The sequence below is a fragment of the Bos indicus x Bos taurus genome, chromosome 7 (genome assembly GCF_003369695.1).
Source record: "Bos indicus x Bos taurus breed Angus x Brahman F1 hybrid chromosome 7, Bos_hybrid_MaternalHap_v2.0, whole genome shotgun sequence".
Classification (NCBI taxonomy): domain Eukaryota; kingdom Metazoa; phylum Chordata; class Mammalia; order Artiodactyla; family Bovidae; genus Bos; species Bos indicus x Bos taurus.
The window spans coordinates 69,461,439-69,487,006 of NC_040082.1; the positions used below are offsets into that span (position 1 = coordinate 69,461,439).

Here is a 25,568-nt window from a genome sequence, read left to right on the forward strand (position 1 = left end):
TATGCAACAGGAGGGAAGGGGGTAGGGCACAACTTTTGAAAGAATGACATAGCCTAAGGACACAACATAAAATGATTAGAATCAAATGGGCCCAAGATAGCAGACAAGTCAATTTCAGCTAGATCTTGATCCTCAGTCAGCAAGCTAAATGACACACCCAGAGTCTCCATGACAGTTCCAAGATGCTATCAAAAGACCAAAGACTGTTAGTTGTTGTTCAGTCACTCAGTCATGTCAAACTCGTTGTGACCCAATGGACTGCAGTATGGCAGTCTTCCCTATTCTTCATTATCTCCTGGGGTTTGCTCTAACTCATGTCCATTGAGTCAGTGATGCCATCCAACTATTTCATCCTCTGTTATCCCCTTCTCCTCCTGCCTTCAATCTTTCCCAGAATCAGGGTCTTTTCCAATGAGTTGGCTTTTTGCATTAAGTGGCCAAAGTATTGGAGCTTCAACTTCAGCACTGGTCCTTTCAGTGAACATTCAGGGTGGATTGCATTTAGGATTGGCTGGTTTGATATCCTTGTGGTCCAAGGGACTCTCGAGAGTCTTCTCCAGCAGCACAGTTCTAAAGCATCATTTCTTAGGTGCTTAGCCTTCTTTATGGTCTAACTCTCACATTCGTACATATCTACTGGAAAAACTATAGCTTTGACTATATGGACCTTGGTCGGCAAAGTGATGTCTCTGCTTTTTAATATGTTGTCTAGGTTGGTCACAATTTTTCTTCCAAGGAGCAAGTGTCTTTTAATTTCATGGATACAATCACTGTATTGATTTTGAAGCCTAAGAAAATAAAGTCTGTCATTGTTTCCCCATCTATTTGCCATGAACTGATGGGCCTGGATACCATGATCTTAGCTTTTTGAATGTTGAGTTTTAAGTCAGCTTTTTCACAGTCTTCTTTCACCTTCATCAAGAGGCTCTTCAGTTCCTCTTCACTTTATGCCACCATTAGGGTGATGTCATCCTATTTGAGGTTATTGATATTTCTCCCAGAAAACTTTCATCCAGCCTGGCATTTTGCATAATGTACTCTGCATATAAGTTAAATAAGCAGGGTGACAATATACAGCCTTGATGTACTCCTTTCTCAATTTGGAACCAGTCCGTTGTTCCATGTCCAGTTCTAAATTTTGCTTCTCGGCCTGCATACAGATTTCTCAGGAGGCAGGTCAGGTTGTCTGATATTCTTTATCTTTAAGAATTTTCCACAGTTTGTTGTGATCCACACAGTCAAAGGCTTTAGCATAGTCAATGAAGCAGAAGTAGATGTTTTTCTGGAATTCTCTTGCTTTTTCTATGTTCCAGTGGATGTTAGCAATTTGATCTCTGGTTCCTCTACCTTTTCTAAATTCATCTTGTACATCTGGAAGTTCTCAATTCACATACTTTTGAAGCCTATCTTAAAGGATTTTGAGCAATAACTTGCTAACATCTGAAATGAGTGCAACTGTGCAGTAATTTGAACATTCTTTGGCACTGCCCTTCTTTGGGATTGGAATCAAAACTGACCTTTTCCAGTCCTGTGGCCACTCCTGAGTTTTCCAGATTTGCTGGTATAGTGACTGTGGCACTTTAACAGCATCATCTTTTAGGATTTGAAATAGCTTACCTGGAATTCCATCACCTTCACTACCCAATTCCTGGAAATCTCTACCATTTCCCCCAAATACTTGGAATAATCCTCTCACTCATTAGCCTATGAAATTACCCAGTCCATAAAAACTAACCATGTTATATTTCGTGTCAGCCGCACTCACCCTTTAGGATGCCCGTACCCTGTGGAGTGTGTTTCCCTCTGAATAAAATCACTTTTTACCTGTTACTTTGTCTCTCACTGATTTTTTTTCTGTGATGAGACAACAAAAGGCTGAGCTTCATTAGGTCCTAAATTTATTAGGTCTGTGATCTCAGTTGGAAGATTGTGGGTTCTGGATGGGTTTGAGTCTGTCCAGGTAGGTTCAAGTTCCAAGCAGAATTTTGGTCAGGTTCAAGTCCCAGCACATGGGTTCAAGTCCCAATCTGAGGCAGATGGTTTCAACTGGGTAGAAAATTTCTGCATATACTCTTCCTACCATATAGTTTAAGAAATGAAAATGATATGAGAAACAAGAAAGAGTCCTAAGGGTATGCATTAAGCAAGGATTCAATCAAGCTTTCTGAGAATGGTAGGGAAGGTCAAATTTGTATCATGTGAAATAAAGGGATTTGATTTTGGTCATATTATGCTTGCATGTGTGCCTGCTAATTTGCCTGACTCTTTGCAACCCTAAGGACTGTAGCCTGCCATGCTCTTCTGTCCATGGGATTCTCCAAGCAAGAATACTGAACTCAGTTGTGTGCCCTCCTCCAAGGGATCTTCCCAACCCTGGGATTGAACCCATGTCTCTTACATTTCCTGCAAGGCAGACAGGTTCTTTACCACTAGCACCACCTGGGAAGCCCATGTTATGCTTGAGGTTACTCTTAAACATATAAATAGAATAAAGTGTCAGATACTCAAACCTGTGGCAGAGTTGAGAGCTTCAGAGGAGCATCAAACAACTTTCAGCTATCCTTTTCTACCTAAGTCTATGAAACAAGAATAAGTCATACCAGGAGCAAATGTGAGTTAATAAAGTAAAAGGCTGAAAGATTTTTTTCTTTCATCATTAATTATGATGTTAGCTATGAGTTTTCATAAATGCCCTTTATCATAATCAAAATCTTGCCATCTACTCCTAGTTTTGTAGAGTTCTATCATTTTTTTTGTTTGTTTGTTTTATTTATTTTTTTTAATTTTATTTTATTTTTAAACTTTACATAATTATATTAGTTTTGCCAAACATCAAAATGAATCCATCACAGGTATACATGTGCTCCCCCTCCTGAACCCTCCTCCCTCCTCCCTCCCCATACCATCCTTCCAGGTCGTCCCAGGGCACCAGCCCCAAGCATCCAGTATCATGCATTGAACCTGGACTGGCATCTCGTTTCATACATGATATTTTACATGTTTCAATGCCATTCTCCCAAATCTTCCCACCCTCTCCCTCTCCCACAGAGTCCATAAGACTGTTCCATTTGTGTCAAATATTTTCTGCATTTTTTTGTATCATGTGATTTTTCTTAGCCCCTTTTTTATGTGAATGAGAATTGTTGTGTTAATTCACTTGCTTGTATTAAACTATACTCACATTTTTGTAAAAATCCTGCCTGCTCATATTGCATTATCTAAATTTAAAGCAACTTAAATTGCTTTCAGATTCAGTTTGCTAATATTGTGTGGAAGATTTTGTTTCAACATAGGAATATTAGGTTGAGGAATTTTGCTTTAATACATGCTTAGTCATGTCCTATTCTTTGTGATTCCACGGACTGCAGCCTGCCAGGCTCCTCTGCCTATGGAATTTTCCAGGCAATAATACTAGAGTGGGGTACTATTTCCTACTCCAGAAGATCTTCCTGACCCAGGGATCAAACTTGTGTCTCTGCTTCCATACTCATGACAGATGTTGCTTTGAATTTTTTTCTTGTAATGTCTTTAACTGGCTTTTAAAATGAGGTAATGCTAGTTTCATAGAATGACTTGGAGAGTGTTGGTTTATTTGTAATTTTTAGAAGTGCTTGAGAATTCAGTTCAGTCATTTAGTCATGGCTGACTGTTTGCAACGCATGGACTGCTGCAAACCAGGCTTCCCTGTGCATCACCAACTCCTGGAGCTTGTTCAAACTCAAGTCCATTGAGTCAGTGATGCCATCCAACAATCTCATCTTCTGTCATCCCCTTCTTCTCTTGCCTTCAATCTTTCCCATCACTGGGATCTTTTCCAATAAGTCAGTTCTTCACATCAGGTGGCCAAAGTATTGGAGTTTCATCTTCAGCATCATTCCTTTCAATGAATATTCAGGATTGATTTCCTTTAAGATTGACTTGTTTGGTCTCCTTGCAGTCCAAGGGACTCTCAAGAGTCTTCTTCAGCAGCACAGTTCAAAAGCAGCAATTCATCAGCACTTAGCTTTCTTTATGGTCTAACTCTCACATCCATACATGACCACTGGAAAAACCATAACCTTGACTAGACGGACCTTTGTTGGCAAAGTAATGTCTCTGCTTTTTAATATGCTGTCTAGGTTGGTCATAGCTTTTCTTCCAAGATGATCACCAGATGATCAGTACCAAAATCAGACTGATTATAATCTTTACAGTCAAAGATGGAGAAGCTTTATACAGTCAGCAAAAACAAGACCGGGAGCTGACTGTGGCTCAGATCATGAACTCCTTATTGCAAAATACAGACTGAAAATGAAGAAAAGAGAGAAATCCACTAGACCATTCATGTATGACCTAAATCAAATCCCTTATGATTATACAGTGGACGTGACAAACAGATTCAAGGGATTAGATCTGATAGAGGGCCTGAGGAACTATGGACAGAGATTCGTAACACTGTACATGAGGCGATGGTCAAAATCAACCTCAAGAGAAAGAAATAAAAAAAGGCAAAATGGTTGTCTGAGGAGGCCTTACAAAAGGCTGAGAAAAGAAGAGAAGCAAAAGGCAAAGGAGGAAAGGAAAAATATAGCCATCTGAATGCACCGTTCCAATTGTGGCTCAGCTAGTAAAGAATCCATCTGCAATGAAGAAGTCCTAGTTCAATCCCTGGGTTGGGAAGATCCCCTGTATAAGGGAAAGGCTACCAACTCCAGTATTCTGGCCTGGAGAATTCCATGGACTGTATGGTCTATGGGTTCTCAAAGAGTTGTACACAACTGAGCAACTTTCATTTTCACTCACTAAAAAAAAGGAAAAATAATAACCTTCCTAAGTGATCAGTGCAAAGAAATACAGGAAAATAATACAATGGGAAAGACAAGAGATCTCTTCAACAAAATTAGAGATACCAAGGGAATATTGGTATATTCACCATCCAAAGAGCAGTGGCTGTGTGGGCATAGGAGGGCCGAGAGGAGCTACTCCATGTTCAAGGTCAAGAAGGGTGGCAGCGAGGAGATACCTCTCATCCAAGGTAAGGAGCAGCGGCTGCACTTTGCTAGAGCAGATGTCAAGAGATACCCCACATCCAAGGTAAGAGAAACCCAAGTAAGACGGTAGGTGTTGTGAGAGGGCATCAGAGGGCAGACACACTGAAACAATAATCACAGAAAACTAGTCAATCTAATCACACAAACCACAGCCTTGTCTAACTCAGTGAAACTAAGCCATGCCCTATGGGGCCACCAAGGTGGGCAGGTCATGGTAGAGAGGTCTGACAGAATGTGGACCACTGGAAAAGGGAAAGGCAAACCACTTCAGTATTCTTGTGTTGAGAACCCCATGAACAGTATGAAAAGGCAAAATGATAGGACACTGAAAGGGGAACTCCTCAGGTCGGTAGGTGGCCAATATGCTACTGTAGATTAATGGAGAAACAACTTCAGAAAGAATGAAGGGATGGAGCCAAAGCAAAAACAATACCCAGTTGTGGATGTGACCGGTGATAGAAGCAAGGTCCGATACTGTAAAGAGCAATATTGCATAGGAACCTGAAATGTCAGGTCCATGAATCAAGGCAAATTGGAAGTGGTCAAACAGGAGATGGCAAGCGTGAACGTTGACATTCTAGGAATCAGATAACTAAAATGGACTGGAATGGGTGAATTTAACTCAGGTGACCATTATATCTACTACTGTGGGCAGGAATCCCTTAGAAGAAATGGAATAGCCATCATGCTAAACAAAAGAGTCCGAAATGCAGTACTTGGATGCAATCTCAAAAACAACAGAATGATCTCTGTTCGTTTCCAAGGCAAACCATTCAATATCACAGTAATCCAAGTCTAAGCCCCAACCAGTAATGCTGAAGAAGCTGAAGTTGAAAGGTTCTATGAAGACCTAAAAGACCTTTTAGAACTAACAACCAAAAAAGATGTCCTTGTCATTATAGGGGACTGGAATGCAAAAGTAGGAAGTCAGGTAACACCTGGAGTAACTGGGAAATTTGGCCATGGAATATGGAATGAAGCAGGGTAAAGGCTAATAGAGTTTTGCCAAGACAACACACTGGTCATAGCAAACACCCTCTTTCAACAACACAAGAGAAGACTCTACACATGGACATCACCAGATGGTCAACACCAAAACCAGATTGATTACATTCTTTGCAGCCAAAGATGGAGAAGCTCTATACAGTCAGCAAAAACAAGACTGGGAGCTGACTGTGGATCAGATCATGAACTCCTTATTGCCAAATTCAGACTTAAATTGAAGAAAGTAGGGAAAACCACTAGACCATTCAGGTATGACCTAAATCAAATCCCTTATGATTATACAGTGGAAGTTAGAAATAGGTTAAAGGACTAGATCTGACAGATAGGGTGCCTGATGAACTATGAATGGAGTTTCGTGACATTGTACAGGAGACAGGGATCAAGACCATCCCCATGGAAAAGAAATGCAAAAAAGCAAAATGGCCATCTGGGGAGGACTTACAAATAGCTGAGAAAAGAAGAGAAGAGAAAGCAAAGGAAAAAGGAAAGATATAAGCATCTAAATGCAGAATTCCAAAGAACAGCAAGGAGAGATAAGAAAGCCTTCCTCAGTGATCAATGCAAAGAAATAGAGGAAAATAACAGAATAGGAAAGACTAGAGATCTCTTCAGGAAAATTAGTGATACCAAGGGAACATTTCATGCAAAGCTGGGCTCGATAAAGGACAGAAATGGTATGGATCCAACAGAAGCAGAATATATTAAGACGAGGAGGCAAGAACACACAGAAGAACTGTGCAAAAAAGATCTTCACGGCCAAGATAATCACAATGGTGTGATCACTCACCTAGAGCCAGACATCCTGGAATGTGAGGTCAAGTGGGCCTTAGAAAGCATCAGTATGAACAAAGCTGGTGGAGGTGATAGAATTCCAGTTGAGCTATTTCAAATCCTGAAAGATGATGCTGTGAAAGTGCTGCAATCAATATGCCCGCAAATTTGGAAAACTCAGCAGTGGCCACAGGACTGGAAAAGGTCAGTTTTCATTTGAATCTCATAGAAAGGAAGTGCCAAAGACTGCTCAAACTACTGCACAATTGCACTCATCTCACACGCTAGAAAATAATGCTCAAAATTCTCCAAGCCAGGCTTCAGCAATACGTGAACCATGAACTTCCAGATGTTCAAGCTGGTTTTAGAAAAGGCAGAGGAACCAGACATCAAATTGCCAATATCTTCTGGATAATGGAAAAAGGAAGAGAGTTCCAGAGAAACATCTATTTCTGCTTTATTGACTATGCTAAAGCCTTAGACTGTGTGGATCACAATAAACTGTGGAAAATTCTGTAAGAGATGGGAATACCGGACCACCTGACCTGCCTTTTGAGAAATTTGTATGCAGGTCAGGAAGCAACAGCTAGAACTGGACATGGGACAACAGACTGGTTCCAAAAAGGAAAAGGAGTACATCAAGGCTGTATATTGTCACCCTGCTTATTTAACTTATTTGCAGAGTACATCATGAGAAACGCTGGGCTGGAAGAAGCACAAGCTGGAATCAAGATTGCCAGGGGAAATATCAATAACCTCAGATATGCAGATGACACCACCCTTATGGCAGAAAGTGAAGAGGAACTAAAAAGCCTCTTGATGAAAGTGAAAGAGGAGAGTGAAAAAGTTGGTTTAAAGCTCAACATTCAGAAAACGAAGATCATGGCATCTGGTCCCATCACTTCATGGCAAATAGATGGGGAAACAGTGGAAACAGTGTCAGACTTTATTTCTTTTTTTTGGTGGGGGGGGGGGGAGGGCGCTCCAATATCACTGCAGATGGTGATTGCAGCCATGAAATTAAAAGATGCTTACTCTTTGGAAGGAAAGTTATGACCAACCTAGATAGCATATTCAAAAGCAGAGACATACTTTGCCAACAAAGGTCTGTCTAATCAAGGCTATGGTTTTTCCAGTAGTCATGTATGGATGTGAGAGTTGGACTGTGAAGAAAGCTGAGCACTGAAGAATTGATGCTTTTGAACTGTGGTGTTGGAGAAGACTCTTGAGAATCCTTTAGACTGCAAGGAGATCCAACCAGTTCACTCTAAATGAGGTCAGTCCTGGGTGTTCTTTAGAAGGAATGATGCTAAAGCTGAAACTCCAGTACTTTGGCCACCTCATGCAAAGAGTTGACTCATTCAAAAAGAGTCTGATGCTGGGAGGGATTGAGGGCAGGAGGAGTAGGGTCGACAAAGGATGAGATGACTGGATGTCATCACCGACTCGATGGACGTGAGTTTGAGTGAACTCCAGGAGTTGGCGATGGACAGGGAGCCCTGGCGTTCTGCAGTTCATGGGGTCGCAAAAAGTCCCACACGACTAAGTGACTGAACTGAACTGAACTGAACTGAAGGGAATATTTCATGCAAGTTTAGTTCAGTTGCTCAGTCGTGTCTGACTCTTTGCGACCCCATGGACTGCAGCAGGTCAGACCTCCCTGTCCATCACCAACTCCCAGAGTTCACTCAAATTCACATCCATTGAGCTGGTGATGCCATGCAACCATCTTATCTTCTGGCAGCCCCTTCTCCTCATGCATTTAATTTTTCCCAGCATCAGGGTCTTTTTAAATGAATCAGCTCTTCGCATCAGGTGGACAAAGTACTGGAGTTTCAGCTTCAACATCAGTCCTTCCAATGAATATTCAGGACTGATTTCTTTTAGGATGGACTGATTGGATCTCCTTGCTGTCCAAGGGACTTTCAAGAGTCTTTTCCAACACCACAGTTCAAGAGAATCAATTTGTTGGTGCTCAGTTTTCTTTATAGTCCAATTCTCACATCCACACATGACTACTGGAAAAACCATAGTCTTGACTAGATGGACTTTTGTTGGCAAAGTAACGTCTCTGCTTTTGAATATGCTGTCCAGATTGGTCATATCTTTTCTTCCAAGGAGTAAGCATCTTTTAATTTCATGACTGTAATCATCATCTGCACTGATTTTGGAGGCCCAATAAAATAAAGCCTGCCACTGTTTCCACTGTTTTCTCATATATTTGCCATGAAGTGATGGGACCAGATGCCATGATCTTAGTTTTCTGAATATTGAGCTTTAAGCCAAATTTTTCACTGTTCTCTTTCACTTTCATCAAGAGGCTCTTAATTCTTCTTCGCTTTCTGCCATAAGGGTGGTGTCATGTGCTTATATGAGGTTACCAATATTTCTCCCGGCAATTTGATGCCAGATTGTGCTTCATCCATCCCAATGTTTCTCATGATATACTCTGCATATAAGTTAAATAAGCAGGGTGACAATATACCGCCTTGACGTACTCCTTTTCTCATTTGGAGCCAGTCTGTTGTTCCATGTCCAGTTTTAACTGTTGCTTCCTGACCTGCATACAGATTTCTCAAAAGGCAGGTCAGGTGGTTTGTTATTCCCTTCTCCTTAAGAATTTTCCACAGTTTATTGTGATCCACACAGTCAAAGGCTTTGGCATAGTCAATAAAGCAGAAACAGATGTTTATCTGGAAGTCTCTTGCTTTTTTGATGATACAGCAGATGTTGGGAATTTGATCTCTGGTTCCCTTGCCTTTTCTAAAACCAGCTTGAACATCTGGAAGTTCACCATTCACGTATTGTTGAAACCTGGCTTGAAGAATTTTGAGCATTACTTTACTAGTATGGAGATGAGTGCAATTGTGCAGTAGTTCGAACATTGTTTGGCATTGCCTTTCTTAGGGATTGGAATGAAGACTGACCTTTTCCAGTCCTGTGGCCACTGCTGAGTTTTCCAAATTTGCTGACATTTTGAGTGCAGCACTTTCACAGCATCATCTTCTAGGATTCGAAATAGCTCAGCTGGAATTCCATCACCTCCACTAGCTTTGTTCATAGTGATGCTTCCTAAGGCCCACTTGATCTGGCATTCCAGGATGTCTGGCTCTAGGTGAGTGATCACATCATCGTGATTATCTTGGTCACAAAGATCTTTTTTGTACAGTTCTTCTGTGTATTCTTGCCACGTCTTCTTAATATCTTCTGCTTCTGTTAGGTCCATACCATTTCTGTCCTTTATCGAGCCCATCTTTGCATGAAATGTTCCCTTGCTTCATTTGCATGAAATATTCTCCAATTTTCTTGAAGAGATCTCTAGTCTTTCCCATTCTGTTGCTTTCCTCTACTTCTTTGCATTGATCACTGAGGAAGGCTTTCTTATCTCTGCTTGGTATTCTTCAGAACTCTGTGTTTAAATGGGTATATCTTTCCTTTTCTCCTTTGCTTTTTGATTCTATTCTTTTCACAGCTATTTGTAAGGCCTCCTCAGACAATCATTTTGCTGTTTTGCATTTATCTTTCTTGCGGATGGTCTTGATCCCTGTCTCCTGTACAATGTCACGAACTTCCATTCATAGTTCATCAGGCATTCTGTCTATCAGATCTAGTCCCTTAAATCTATTTGTCACTTCCACTGTATAATCATAAGGGATTTGATTTAGGTCACATCTGAATCATTTAGTGTATGTTCCTGTTTTCTTCAGTTTAAGTCTGAATTTGGCAATAAGGAGTTCATGATCTAAGCCATAATCAGCTCCCAGTCTTGTTTTTGCTGACTGTATAGAGTTTTTGCTGCTTGTATGGAAACTACATAGAGGGTATTTGTTTTGCTGACTGTATAGAGACTACATAGAGGGTATTTGCTATGGCCGGTGCATTCTCTTGGCAAAACTATGAGCATTTGCCCTGTTTCATTCTGTACTCCAAGGCCAAATTTGCCCTTTATTCCAGGTTATTCTTGACTTCCTACTTTTGCATTCCAGTCCTGTATAATGAAAATGACATATGTTTTGGGTGTTAGTTCTAAAAAGTGTTATAAGTCTTCGTAGAATCGTTCAGCTTCAGCTTCTTCAGCAGTACTGGTTGGGGCATAGACTTGGATTACTGTGATATTGAATGGTTCGCCTTGGAAATGAACAGAGATCATTCTGTCATTTTGAGATTGCATCCAAGTACTGCATTTCGGACTCTTTTGTTGACTATGATGGCTACTCCATTTCTTCTAAGGGATTCTTGCCCACAGTAGTAGATATAATGGTCATCTGAGTTAAATTTACCCATTCCAATCCATTTCTAAAATATCGACATTCACTCTTGCCATTTCCTGTTTGACCACTTCCAATTTGCCTTGATTTGTGGACCTAACATTTCAGGTTCCTATGCAGTATTGTTCTTTACAGAATCAGACCTTGCTTCCATCACCAGTCCCATTGGCAACTGGGTGTTGTTTTTGCTTTGGCTCTGTTTCTTCATTCTTTCTGGAGTTATTTCTCCACTGATCTACAGTAGCATATTGGGCACCTACTGACCTGGAGAGTTCATCTTTCAGTGTCCTATCTTTTTGCATTTTCATACTGTTCATGGGGTTCTCAAGGCAAGAATACTGAAGTGGTTTGCCACTCCCTTCTCCAGTGGACCACATTTTGCCAGAGCTCTCCATTATGACCCGTCCATCTTGGGTGGCCCTACACGTCATGTCTTAATTTCATTGAGTTAGACAAGACTGTGGTCCATGTGATTAGATTGGTTACTTTTCTGTGATTGTGGTTTCAGTCTGTGGTTTGCATTTCATGCAAAGATGGGCCACTAAAAGACAGAAGCAGTATGGACCTAGCAGAAGCACAATATATTAAGAATAGATGGCAAGAATACACAAAAGATCTATACAAAAAAGATCTTAATGACCCAGATAAACATGATGGTGTGATTATTCACCTAGAGTCAGACATCCTTGAGTATGCTTGAGAATAAGAGATGTTAATTTTTTTTTCAAATACTTTCTAGAATTCATCAGTAAAGCTATCAAGTACTGTGTTTTAATTTGATCGAAATTTTGAATATTGAATCAATCTATTTACTTGCCATAATTCTAATTTTTTTTCCTTAAAAATTGAGTTAGCTTTGGTGCTTTAGAAATTTCTCCATTTCATGAAGACTATCGATCCATTCATAAAATTGTTTATAGTATTCTCTTATAAACATTTTCAGGTTTTTTTTTTAATTTTATTTGTTTTTTAATTGAAAGATAACTAACTGCTTTATAGAATTGTGCTGGTTTCTAAGGATAGTACTGATACTATCATTTTGATTTCTGAATTTCACATATATGTGGCTTCTCTCTTACTCATGTTAACTGAAAATTTTTTCACTTTGTCTTTTCAAAGAGACAACTTTGGGTTTTATTAATTCTCTAGATTATTTTTCATTTTTTTTTTCTATTTTCTACTATTTAATATGCTCTTCCTTGTATTATTAATAGCCTTGGGCTTATTTCCCTCTTATTTCTATTTTTGCAAAAAATGAAATTACAGTGTTGATTTAACAACATTCTTCATTTTACCGTAGGCATTAATAGATATAAATTTTCTTCTGAGAACTGCCTCTACTACATCTCAAAAGCTTAGATATGCTCTATTTTTATTCATTCATCTCTAAATATTTTCTCTTTCTTATGAAATCTTATTTGACCCATTGGTTATTTATAATGTGAATTTTCTAATTTACCTTTGTTTTTAATTTCCCAGATTTATTTAATTGTGATTGAAGAAGGTATATGTGAAATACTAATATGTTTTCAATGTATTGAGACTTATTTTGTAATCAACCATATGGTCAATTTCAGAAATTTTTCTGTGTGCACTTGAGAAGAATGTGATTTCTATTGTTAGATTGTTCTATGTATTTTAGTTCTATATATTTTATTATACCTTTGTTTTTAATTTCCAGATTTATTTAATTGTGACTGAAGAAGGTATATGTGCAATACTAATATGTTTTCAATTTATTGAGACTTATTTTGTAATCTACCATATGGTCCATTTCAGAAATTTTTCTACGTGCACTTGAGAAGAATGTGATTTCTACTGTTAGATTGTTCTATATATTTTAGTTATATTGTTAGATTGTTCTATATATTTTAGATGATGTATTGAGCTGTATGAGCCCTCTAATTTTTATTGTTCTTTGTTGTTGTTGTTGTTGAAATTCTCTATCTATTGTATTATTAAACATGAGGTAATGAAGTCCCCACCTACAGTGTAGAATTGTCTATTCTTCTTTCTGTCAAAGTTTGTGTCATATAGCTTGAGGTTTTCCTGTGTAGTGGAAATATGTATATAACTGTTGCAGTTTCTTTTTGAGTTGATAGTTTATTAATATATAAAGACATGTACTTTTAACATATTTGTTTTTAAATTAACAAAATTAATTTAAAGAATTCAATTTTGTTTTCATTACTTTTTGTATGAAATACATTTTCTATTGTTTCACTTTCATCCTATTTGTATCTTTGCATCTAAAATAAGTACTTTGTATACAACATATAAAAAGATAATTTTAAAAATACTGTTTCATTGTGTCTGTCTTGATGTATAGTTTGCCATCAATTTACAATGTAGTAATTGATAAAAAGACTTATGTCTGCCAATTGCTCTTTATAGTATGTTTAGTCCACTCTCTTATAATTCATCTCCTCAAAACTGCTCTTACTTATGTTTAAGTTTTTTAGCAAACTGAATTAATATCCTTTGTTATTTCTTTCACATATATTTTATTGATATTTCCTTTGTTGCTAATTTGGAGGTTAAGTCTCTAAACATTTATAGCAATCAAATTTGAACTTATGCAAAATTAATTTCAATATTAAATATTCTACTTCTATAACATTTCCACCTCACTTTTTCTCAAACTACATTTTTGCATATTGTGTGGATATAACTGTTAATTCATTTTTTAGCATTTTCCTCTGAAAATATGTACAAAACAAAAATTGCAATTACTCACTAAAAACACAGTCAGTTCACTTAGGTCCAGTCACTCAATTGTGTCCGACTCATTGTGACCCCATGAATTGCAGCACGCCAGGCCTCCCTGTCCATCACCAACTCCTGGAATTCACTCAAACTCACGTCCATTGAGTCGGTGATGTCATCCAGCCATCTCATCCTTTGTCGTCTCCTTCTCCTCCTGCCCCCAATCCCTCCCAGCATCAGAGTCTTTTCCAATGAGTCAACTCTTTGCATGAGGTGGCCAAAGTACTGGAGTTTCAGCTTTAGCATCATTCCTTCCAAAGAACATCCAGGACTGACCTCATTTAGAATGGACTGGTTGGATCTCCTTGCAGTCTAAGGGACTCTCAAAGAGTCTTCTCCAACACCACAGTTCAAAAGCATCAGTTCTTCGGCGCTCAGCTTTCTTCTCAGTCCAACTCTCACATCCATACATGACCACTGGAAAAACCATAGCCCAAAGACAACCTTTGTTGGCAAAGTAATGTGTCTGCTTTTGAATATACTATCTAGGTTAGTCATAACTTTCCTTCCAAGGAGTAAGCGTCTTTTAATTTCATGGCTGAAGTCACCATCTCCAGTGATTTTGGAGCCCAAAAAAATAAAGTCTGACATTGTTTTCGCTGTTTCCCCATCTATTCCCCATGAAGTGATGGGACCAGATACCATGATCTTACTTAGTTTTCTGAATGGGGGGCTTTAAGCCAACTTTTTCACTCTCCTCTTTCACTTTCAGCAAGAGGCTTTTTAGTTCCTCTTCACTTTCTGCCATAAGGGTGGTGTCATCTGCATATCTGAGGTTATTGATATTTCTCCCAGCAATCTTGATTCCAGCTTGTGCTTCTTCCAGCCCAGTGTTTCTCATGATGTACTCTGCATAGAAGTTAAATAAGCAGGGTGACAATATGCAGCCTTGACGTATTCCTTTTCCTTTTTGGAACCAGTCTGTTGTTCCATGTTCAGTTCTAACTGTTGCTTCCTGACCTGTATATATGTTTCTCAAGAGGCAGGTAAGGTGGTCTGGTATTCTCATCTCTTTCAGAATTTTCCACAGTTTACTGTGATCCACGCAGTCAAAGGCTTTGGCATAGTCAATAAAGCAGAAGTAGACGTTTCTCTGGAACTCTCTTGCTTTTTCCATGATTGAGCAGATGTTGGCAATTGGATGTCTGGTTCGTCTGCCTTTTCTAAAACCAGCTTGAACATCTGGAAGTTCACGGTTCACATATTGCTGAAGCCTGGCTTGGAGAGTTTTGAGCATTACTTTACTAGCGTGTGAGATGAGTGCAATTGTGCGGTCGTTTGAGCATTCTTTGGCATTGCCTTTCTTTGGGATTCAAATGAAAACTGCCCTTTTCCAGTCCTGGGGCCACTGCTGAGTTTTCCAAATTTGCTGGCATATTGAGTGCAGCACTTTCACAGCATCATCTTTCAGGATTTGAAATAGCTCAACTGGAATTCCATCACCTCCACTAGCTTTGTTCGTAGTGATGCTTTCTAAGGCCCACTTGACTTCACATTCCAGGATGTCTGGCTCTAGGTCAGTGATCACACCATCGTGATTATCTTGGTCGGGAAGATTTTTTTTTGTACAGTTCTTCTGTGTATTCTTGCCACCTCTTCTTAATATCTTCTGCTTCTGTTAGGTTCATCCCATTTCTGTCCTTTATCGAGCCCATCTTTGCATGAAATGTTCCCTTGGTAGTGGTCATGTTTCTTTTATTCATGTGCACAGGTATCTGACATTTTTTATATTTTTAAAATTTCTCTGCAATGTACTTATTTATTGCCCGGTTTCCTTTCAGTTCAATTAGAAAATTCACTTTGGCTTTTCATGTAACAAATTTAGTGGTTATAAAATCTCTCAACTTTTATTTATTTAGGATGTCTTAATTTCTTCCTCATTTTTAAAGCCAGTATTACAGGATATGAAATTCTAGTTTGACAGATTTTCTCTTTCAGCATTTAAAAAACTGTTATTTAATTGCCTTCCAGCCTCCATTAATTCTTTTGAAAATTTGATTGTTAATCTTACAGAGAATCCCTTGTACATGAGAATTCACTTCTCACTTGTTGCTTTCTGGAATCAGTCCTTGTCTTTCTGCACTTGATTAAAATGTGTCTTGTGAATCTCTTTGATTGTGTCTTGCTCAAATACCTAAATTTCTTGTGTTTTTAGATTCATGTATTTCATCAAATATGAAAAATTATGTCCTTTTCCCCCAAGTATGTATTTATTTATTTTGCCATTTTCTCTGTCTTTTATCCTTATTAGATACATATAAAGTATAATCTGGTCCACTAGATAGTATTCCTGAGTTTTCTTAAGCTCCAATTATTCTTCTAAATTTTTATTTAATTCTGTTTTTCAGGTTCAATAAAAATTTGCCTATCTTCATGTTCTGCTACTGTACCTACTCAAACCTGCTCTTGAATTGTTCTGCTCAATTTTTCATTTAGTCATTCTGTTCAAATCTATAATTTTTTGATTCACTTTCCTGATTTTTCATCCTTTTTCATATTTATTTTTTTTAATTTTATTTTATTTTTAAACTTTCCGTAATTGTATTAGTTTTGCCAAACATCAAAATGAATCCATCACAGGTATACATATTTATCTTTTATTTTACAGATTTCCTTTATTTTTCCCAGAGCTTGATTTAGCAATTTTAACATAGTTTTAGGCAGTTCTTTTAAAATCTCAGTGTGTGGGCTAAGTCACTTCAGTTGTGTCCAACTCTTTGCAACCCTATCTCAGTAGGTACTTCAAATACTGGGCTTTGCTACTAATGTTACCTGAATATTTTTTTCCTTTAGGGTTTTTTTTTTTTTCTGCTTTGTATGCTTTATCATTTTTTTAAAACATTAGATATCATCCTATTATAACATGGTAACTCAGAGATTATCTTTTCCAAGTTTCCGGGGCTTTCTGTTTTTCTATTAATTTTTGAAAGCTCTAGTAGAACATTATGAGAAGGAAATGGCAACCCACTCCAGTATTCTTGCCTAGAGAATCCTGTGACCAGAGGAGCCTGTTGGGCTGCTGTCCATGGGGTCATCAGAGTCAGACACGACTGAAGTGACGTAGCAGCAGCAGCAGTAGAACATTTGTTTAAGTAACATTCTAATTTATTTTTTTACTTAAAAAAATTATGTGTGGTCAATACATGTGCTTGCTTTAAATCACTGTATTTTGTATTTAGCTAATATTTTGACAAAAATCTATTTGAATTCAACAATTAGAAAAAAACAATGAAGAAAAAAACACACAGAAAACTTCTGTAATATAAACCTCTGAAAAATGACATGATATTTATAGCTATTATACTAGTCAGCATTGTTATTCAAAAACAGCCAGTAAAGGCTTTTTAGTTATCTGCTATAGAAAAAGTTAAAGTCAGTGTTGTTGCTGTTTTTGTTCGTTTTACTGGTTGTGTAATTTTCTATTGGAAATAAAGAGTTCTCAATGCTAACCCAGTTTTTACTATTCATATTAGAGAATAGTATCTTCTATGGTATGGGCATGCTGCAGTCCATGGGGTTGCAAAGAGTCGGATACGATTGAACGACTGAACTGATTGATCTTCTGCGGTGGCTGAAATATCAAGAGACACAATTCTGAAATTATATTTTGAAGGATAGTGACAGTTAATGAAGCCACCACAATTGCTTTGTTCCTCCTTTGGCCCCTAGGGAAGAGTACTCTGACCTCAACCTTGGGAAAGTCCTCAGAAGATAGTTGTGAATTTCCCAAGATAGAGGACATATCTCCAAGGCTTAAGATTGATGAACTCGAAATACTTCTCACAGGGGAATCTCTGACCATGCCTTTCCCTACATCCTGCCACAGGGAAAAATAAACTGAGGGGAGAAAAACACAAAGGGAATTTTGCATTTATCTAAAGCATAGGGATGTGCCACGTCAAATGACAGCAGGGAGGAGATCCCTTTGCTTATTTCCCTTACGAAATAATTGAATATAGTGTCCTCTAGTTCATAGCTATGTTGAAAAGGAACACTTGAAGAATATATAATTAATACTATTCCATTCCTGAAAAATAATCAAGCAAAATATTGGATGTGAGTATACGTGGCAAGATATAATCTGTGTTATTTCTCACTTGTCTAGAGAGTAACATAGCAGTGCTTTTGCAATTTCATTATTTCTGTAATCTGAGACAATAATCAACCTCAGAAACTCATTTAGCATGTATCTTACCAATGAAAATTTTAAATAAATAATATATTTCTCCTTATATTTAAATATTTAATTTTATAAAAATGCTAAATAAATTAAAATTGTATTTTTCTATATCAATTTTTTGCTAAGATTATACATAGCTAGAGAGTGTATAACCCTGTTTTTCTAAAGGCAGACTAAAATAACTGTGATATCTTTCAGAAAAAGAAAAAGTATTTGCTTTGGGGTATGGCATTGATCTGATTCTCTTGTCAAAACTCTATTTATATTCTTTCCAAATGGTTTTTCTTTTCTTGTTAGTACTAGAAAAATAGTGATAATAATGCTAGGAGAAATAGTGATTGATATCTTTTAGCATGACTAAGTACCATGCCATTGACTATATGCTGCTGCTAAGTCGCTTCAGTTGTGTCTGACTCTGTGCAACCCCAGAGATGGCAGCCCACGAGGCTCCCCTGTCCCTGGGATTCTCCAGGCAAGAACACATTGGGTTGCCATTTACTTCTCCAATGCATGAAAGTAGAAAGTGAAAAGTGAAAGTGAAGTCCCTCAGTTGTGTCTGACTCTTAGCGACCCCATGGACTGTAGACTGCCAGGCTCCTCCATTCATGGGATTTTCCAAGCAAGAGTACTGGAGTGGGGTGCCATTGCCTTCTCCGATTGACTATACAGAAAATGGCAATAAGATATACTTTGAACACTTGGTCTGGACATGAATAATATATATTTTAATATTTTTCTTCTGGAATCAGAGAATCAAATTCATCAAATATATTTTTAAAAGTCTGTCCCAGTTCTTTCCTCTAAATGGTTTCCTCAAATTATAAATTATAGGTCAATTGTTACTCATATTTTTCAAAATCTTTCGAACAGTGTTGCACCTGCAAAAAGCACAATTTTATTTTTGTTAATCAGATGAAAATGGCAAAAAAGGATTAAAACTTTTTGGGATACTAAAACTGAAGGTTAGGTTAGTAAGACTCGTAAACTATCCCTTGACCATAATAACCTAACTTAGCCGTTTAACAAGGTCTAACTTAAAGCTTTTTTTTTTTTTTAATCTTGAAAAAGTGTACTTTATCAACAGTACACCACAGAAAACATAAATACTGTGGCATAAACCCTATACACATTTCTATAAAAAGATTTATGATTCAATCACTATGGAGAACAGTGTGGAGATTCCTTAAAAAACTGGAAATAAAACTGTCTTATGACCCAGCAATCCCACTGCTGGGCATACACACCGAGGAAACCAGAATTGAAAGAGACACTTGTACCCCAATGTTCATCGCAGCACTGTTTATAATAGCCAGGACATGGAAGCAACCTAGATGTCCATCAGCAAATGAATGGGTAAGAAAGCTGTGGTACATATACACAATGGAGTATTACTCAGCCATTAAAAAGAATACATTTGAAGCAGTTTTAATGAGGTGGATGAAACTGGAGCCTATTATACAGAGTGAAGTAAGCCAAAAAGAAAAGCACCAATACAGTATACTAATGCATATGTATGGAATCTAGAAAGATGGTAACAATAACCCTGTATGTGAGAAAGCAAAAGAGACATAGATCACTGATATATAGAACAGTCTTTTGGACTCTGTGGGAGAGGGAGAGGGTGGGAAGATTTGGGAGAATGGCATTGAAACATGTTTAATATCATATAAGAAATGAATCACCAGTCCAGGTTTGATGCAGGATACAGGATGCTTGGGGCTAGTGCACTGGGATGACCCAAAGGAATGATACAGGGAGGGAGGTGGGAGGGGGGCTCAGGATGGGGAACATGTGTACACCCTTGGCGGATTCATGTTGATGTATGGCAAAACCAATGCAATATTGTAAAGTAATTAGCCTCCAATTAAAATAAATAAATTTAAATTTTTAAAAAAGGGAAAAAAAGATTTATGATTCAAAACGTTCATAAAGGTTTAATGAAGAAATATCTAGATATGAACCATATTGCTGTCATGTTACATTCAGCTGCTATTTTCATTGTGATCTATATTATCTGTATTTTTACCACCAGAACTTCTTTAAACATTATAAAATATGTTTTACATATATAAGAACATTTTTATTATTAGTATTCAATTTTTTATCATAATTTGCTTTTATGATCTGTGTATTTTGGTACTAAAGCACATGTATATAAAAATATAACTATTGAAAAACATTGTTTCTCTGAAAACAAGATTTCCTTTTAAAAAATTATAAGAACATTTAAGGTTTAAGTATAGTCATAAATACTGTATTGTATATTTAAACATTTGTTAGGTGGATATGTTGTAGCCATGCATTCTGGGAAACAAACTCACTCAGAAGGACAATGCAGATAGTGGAGTGCAGTTTATTACACTGGTGGGCCCAAGGCAGAGTCTTCTCTTAGCTAAGGACCCCAACCAGTTTTTGTGAAAACCTTATATACCCTAAGCATATGTGTCCAAACCCACCTCCCCAAAATTCCCTGAAACTAGGCTGAACAAAGGAAAAAGAAAGATAAATCAAAGTTAGCCCATGATTCATAAGCCTTAAGCCTAGGTAGTTAACAGTGGACAATTATCAATAGGCTTGTAGTCATACCCCAATAAGCAGAATAGAATGTATGATTCTATTTGGTTACACAAATAATTAGGGTATTCTTTTAGGAGATGGAGAGCCCTGGGGCTCTTCCTTCTGGGGGCCTGGTTTTCCAGTTGGTATGTCATTTCCATAGATACTGGGCATATAGCTCAAAGTCCACAGTCTGGCCCAAGATGGAGTCCTGCTTTCAAGATAGAGCCTGTTCTATTTCCCCCTTTAGATATATCTCATATTAAGTGTTCTTTAACTTAGCCAACTTATGGAAACAAACACTATGGACACTGAAAGATGAATGGATGTGTTGTTAGGGAAATTAAATAGATAGTCTTGTTTAGGCTTCAGAGACAAAGCAGAACAGGCCTCTGACCTTTCTTCTAACCTGCCTGGACACTGCCCTGACTAGGAATGACTGGGAGTGACTGCCTGCTGTGAGTGCAAGACTTGCAGCACCTTAGATAAAATGGGGGAAGGAATCTTGAGATTGTTGAGCCCCTGGAGAGGGCCTGGCAAACCAAGCCTAGGCTTAGCAGCATTCTAAGTTTTACATGACAACCACCAGCTTTAAAATGAAACCAGGCTTGCAATTTGGTCACAGATTGGTGATGATATCAGCTTGGATCCTGGCATTATAAGCCGGAACCCCAAATGGCAATCTCTGAAGCATCACCCATGTAGCAGACACACTGCCTGTGACGTTTGCCCAATTGGGACTCCAGATGTCCTGCGACACAGGACTTCCCAGCCCTGTTTAAGTCTGGGTGTTAGTCAGAACCCAATGTGGTGTGGTGATGTGTGCTCTGCTCTATTTCTCATTCTTTTAATGTTAGTATGTTGAAAGTAAGCTAGATAATTCTCTAATAAATATTTGTATTATTTATTTGTATATAATGAGTGGCTCATTTGGTTAACAAATAGTTTGAACCTGAGATGAAAGTGAAAACTTTCACCAAAACAATGTGTGAATTTAATAATTTTTTAAACTATGCATGAGAATTTGTGAATGCAATCGTTTTTTAAATAAACAAGCTAAGGTTAGAACACCTAAAAAATATGAACAAATGCTTTTCCATAGGTGTTGAATTCCCTCTTTGTTTTGTGTTCTGGAAACAGAGTTGTTCATTTACCAGTCTCCCACCAAACCCTAATTGATAGCATGTAACAGCGTTCATAAATGTAAAAATGTAGCCAATACTTTGTCTTCATATGGACACTTGCATGTCCTAGGAGTTCTATTCTGAGACTGACCACCTCCAACCACTGGTCTCAGATTTGCATGTTTTTGATTTCTTCACCCTCTTCTAATGTTTACTATATAAAGTCCTCAGAGATAGGTAAATGTTATTATCTTTCAATAGCCATAATTAATATATTATCCCAACTGTGCTTTATTAAAACAACCTACCCGGTACAATACATGCCTCACCGCTTAAAACTATATAGCTAGAAAAATAATTTACTTCTTTAGTTTCTTCATTTGTAAAGTGGATTATTAGACTATTGTTGTCTCTGATTTATTTCCTAAATCAAATAAACTAAATCATGTCAAATTAAAGATGCCAATTATGTTTTTCCCATCATTAATTTTTAATTTTTCTTAAGGGTGCATTATTATCATCAAATAAGTAAAAATATAATATTCCTTTCTTGTTCATATTTTGGCTTTGTTGTTTCATTCCAGATTGGAGACAATGAGATATGAATGTGGCAAATCAAACAAGAGTGACAGAGTTTATTTTTCTGGGATTTTCTGGTGTTCTCTATCTAAGGCTTGCATTATTTGTGATGTTTCTTACTGTATATCTGCTCTCTCTCATGGGAAACACCCTCATCATCTTCATTGTTCTCACGGATTCCAGACTCCAAACACCCATGTATATTTTCTTAGGAAATTTGTCATTTCTGGAGATCTGGTACACGACAGCCACAGTGCCTAAATTGCTGGCCACTTGTCTCTCACAGGTTGTTACCATTTCCGTTTCTGGTTGTATAACCCAGTACTACTTTTTTTTCTCTATGGGGGCTACAGAGTGCATCCTGTTGGCTGTGATGGCCTATGATCGCTATGTGGCCATATGCAACCCTCTAAGATACTCATTCCTCATAAATCTTCAGGTATGCCTATGGTTTTCAGCTGGATCTTGGATTGGGGGCTTCATTGCCCCTGTTCTACCTACTGTACTTGTCTCTTATTTACATTTTTGTGGCTCTCAAAAGATCAATCATTTCTTCTGTGACTCAGAACCAATTTTTCAACTCTCCTGCTCAGATACATTCATGGTGGAGGCCTTGGGTTACACATGTACCTCTGTTGTGATTCTAAGTTCTTTTCTTCTCACTATGTCTTCCTATGGACACATTGTGGTCACAATTATCAAGCTATCTTCTCGAGAGGCTCAGAAGAAAACCTTCTCCACCTGCGCCTCCCACCTCACTGTGGTCACCATCTATTATGGCACCATTATTTTTGCCTATGTTCGCCCTCCAGCCAAGCACAACTTTACCATGGGTAAAGTAGTCTCAGTGTTCTACTGTGTGGTCACCCCACTTTTAAATCCTCTTGTATACACCCTAAGAAACAAAGATGTGAAGAAAGCCTTCAGAAAAGTTCTAGAAAGAAAGAGATTGTTCTTGGCCAGACATATCCAGGAGATTTGAGAGATTAATTAATATGAAAAAGCTAGAATAGATTACCACATTACATATGCAAATAGTAAATATTGAAAATTATATTATAAAATTGATGCTACCTAATATGGATATTTTTGCAATTCACATTTTGGTTTGAATTCAACTGAAATAGATATTTGGTAATTAGTGTTTAAGAATACTTCGTTGCAAAGCTATAGTGATAAGGAGATAAATACATGAAGTTCCTACTCACAAGAACTTACAGTGGGAAAATTAGCTGGTTAGTTCTAAGCAATTGTTCAGCCAACTTTATAAAAATCTACACTTTAATAGTAACTATTAATACAAGCCAAAAATTGTTTCTAAGGCAGTGTTACTCCATGTGGTTGATTGTCTATCATAAATATATCATTTTGTACTTTAAAAAAGTTTGATCAATAAACATTTCTTAAATAAATATAGTGAGCCAGACACTATTCTTAAGCATGAATGTTTATTTATGTATGGATATAAACACATATGAAGAATTTCTTTAGAAATATATCAGGAAAATATTAGATAATTTAAAATTTTAGATCAGATCAGATCAGTTGCTCAGTCATGTCCGACTCTTTGTGACCCCATGATTCACAGCATGCCAGGCCTCCTGTCCATCACCAACTCTTGGAGTTCACTCAGACTCACGTCCATTGAGTCAGTGATGCCATCCAGCCATCTCATCCTCTGTCATCCCCTTCTCCTCTTGCCTGCAATCCCTCCCAGCATCAGAGTCTTTTCCAATGAGTCAACTCTTCGCATGAGGTGGCCAAAGTACTGGGATTTCAGCTTTAGCATCATTCCTTCCAAAGAAATCCCAGGGCTGATCTCCTTCAGAATGGACTGGTTGGATCTCCTTACAGTCCAAAGGACTCTCAAGAGTCTTCTCCAGCACCACACTTCCAAAGCATCATTCTTCAGCGCTCAGCCTTCATCACAGTCCAACTCTCACATCCATACATGACCACAGGAAAAACCATAGCCTTGACTAGACGAACCTTTGTTGGCAAAGTAATGGCTCTGCTTTTGAATATGCTATCTAGGTTGGTCATAACTTTCCTTCCAAGGAGTAAGCGTCTTTTAATTTCATGGCTGCAGTCACCATCTGTAGTGATTTTGGAGCCCAGAAAAATAAAGTCTGACACTGTTTCCACTGTTTCCCCATCTATTTGCCATGAAGTGATGGGACCGGATGCCATGATCTTCGTTTTCTGAATGTTGAGCTTTAAGCCAACTTTTTCACTCTCCACTTTCACTTTCATCAAGAGGCTTTTGAGTTCCTCTTCACTTTCTGCCCTAAGGGTGGTGTCATCTGCATATCTGAGGTTATTGCTATTTCTCCCGGCAATCTTGATTCCAGCTTGTGTTTCTTCCAGTCCAGCGTTTCTCATGATGTACTCTGCATATAAGTTAAACAAACAGGGTGACAATATGCATAATTTTAAATATTAAGAAAGGTAACATGATGGAAGGAAAGATTTAGAATTGGACTATACAAGTATTGAATATCTAACATGATAAAACAAATTTCTTAAATTTTTATAAAATATTCAAGCAGATAATCATTTCAGCATGTACTAACGCATTTTGGAGCAACAGAAAAGTGGAAAATGGGGAATAAAATATGTTTCTATTATCATGTTCTTTTTTTGTGTGTTAATGGAGATGCTTCACATTTTTTAATAATTTTGGTATAGTTTAGTAACATAAAGGATGAAAGGAGTGCTGAAAGACTAATAGTCTATAAAATTTTTTATGACAAGTGGTCTGTATATGATTGCTTATTGCTTGCCTTCTTTTTCTGTATTTAGTAGACTAGAAGTATCAGAATAACCTGGGAACCTGTTAAGAAATACAAATCTAACCTCAGCCTCTTGAATGAGACTATTCATTGTAACAAGATACCCAGCTGACTGATATGCAGATTAAATCATTAGTAGCACTGTTTTAGGCAATCAAAGTATTCAACAATCTATTTTTAATGGCAAGATTATATAATTAAATCATGAATTGTTTGCACATGCCAATGCCTGAAATTTTTCTTAGTTTAAATTTTTACGTATTTTCTGTATATATTAAAACTACAAGATTATTTTTTCTGAATGCCTAGTTTTTATTTTGTTTATCTTACACTTTCATGGAAACTATTGTCACAATCACTGGTTCATATAAATGAAAAATGTATGCCATACTTCAACATTTTTCTAACCCTTCTTTTGCCATCAGAATAATAGAGCAATATGCAAATTCTCACAATAACAGTGAAATGTTTTGTGTTATTAGACAAGTATTTCTGTA

The 25,568-nt window shown here is 37.6% G+C and overlaps 1 protein-coding gene across 1 annotated transcript; it reads left to right on the forward strand.

The window, feature by feature from the left end:
- The first annotated feature begins 22,301 nt into the window (after positions 1 to 22,301).
- LOC113896604 (olfactory receptor 6F1-like) lies at positions 22,302 to 23,261 on the forward strand. The gene has a single exon (XM_027548834.1). The coding sequence runs from the start codon at positions 22,302 to 22,304 to the stop codon at positions 23,259 to 23,261; it is 960 nt and encodes a 319-aa protein (XP_027404635.1).
- The last annotated feature ends 2,307 nt before the right edge of the window (positions 23,262 to 25,568 follow it).

Bases quoted from the DNA above. Each gene is read 5' to 3' on its own strand.
- LOC113896604 (XM_027548834.1), top strand. From the start codon at position 22,302: ATGAATGTGGCAAATCAAACAAGAGTGACAGAGTTTATTTTTCTGGGA.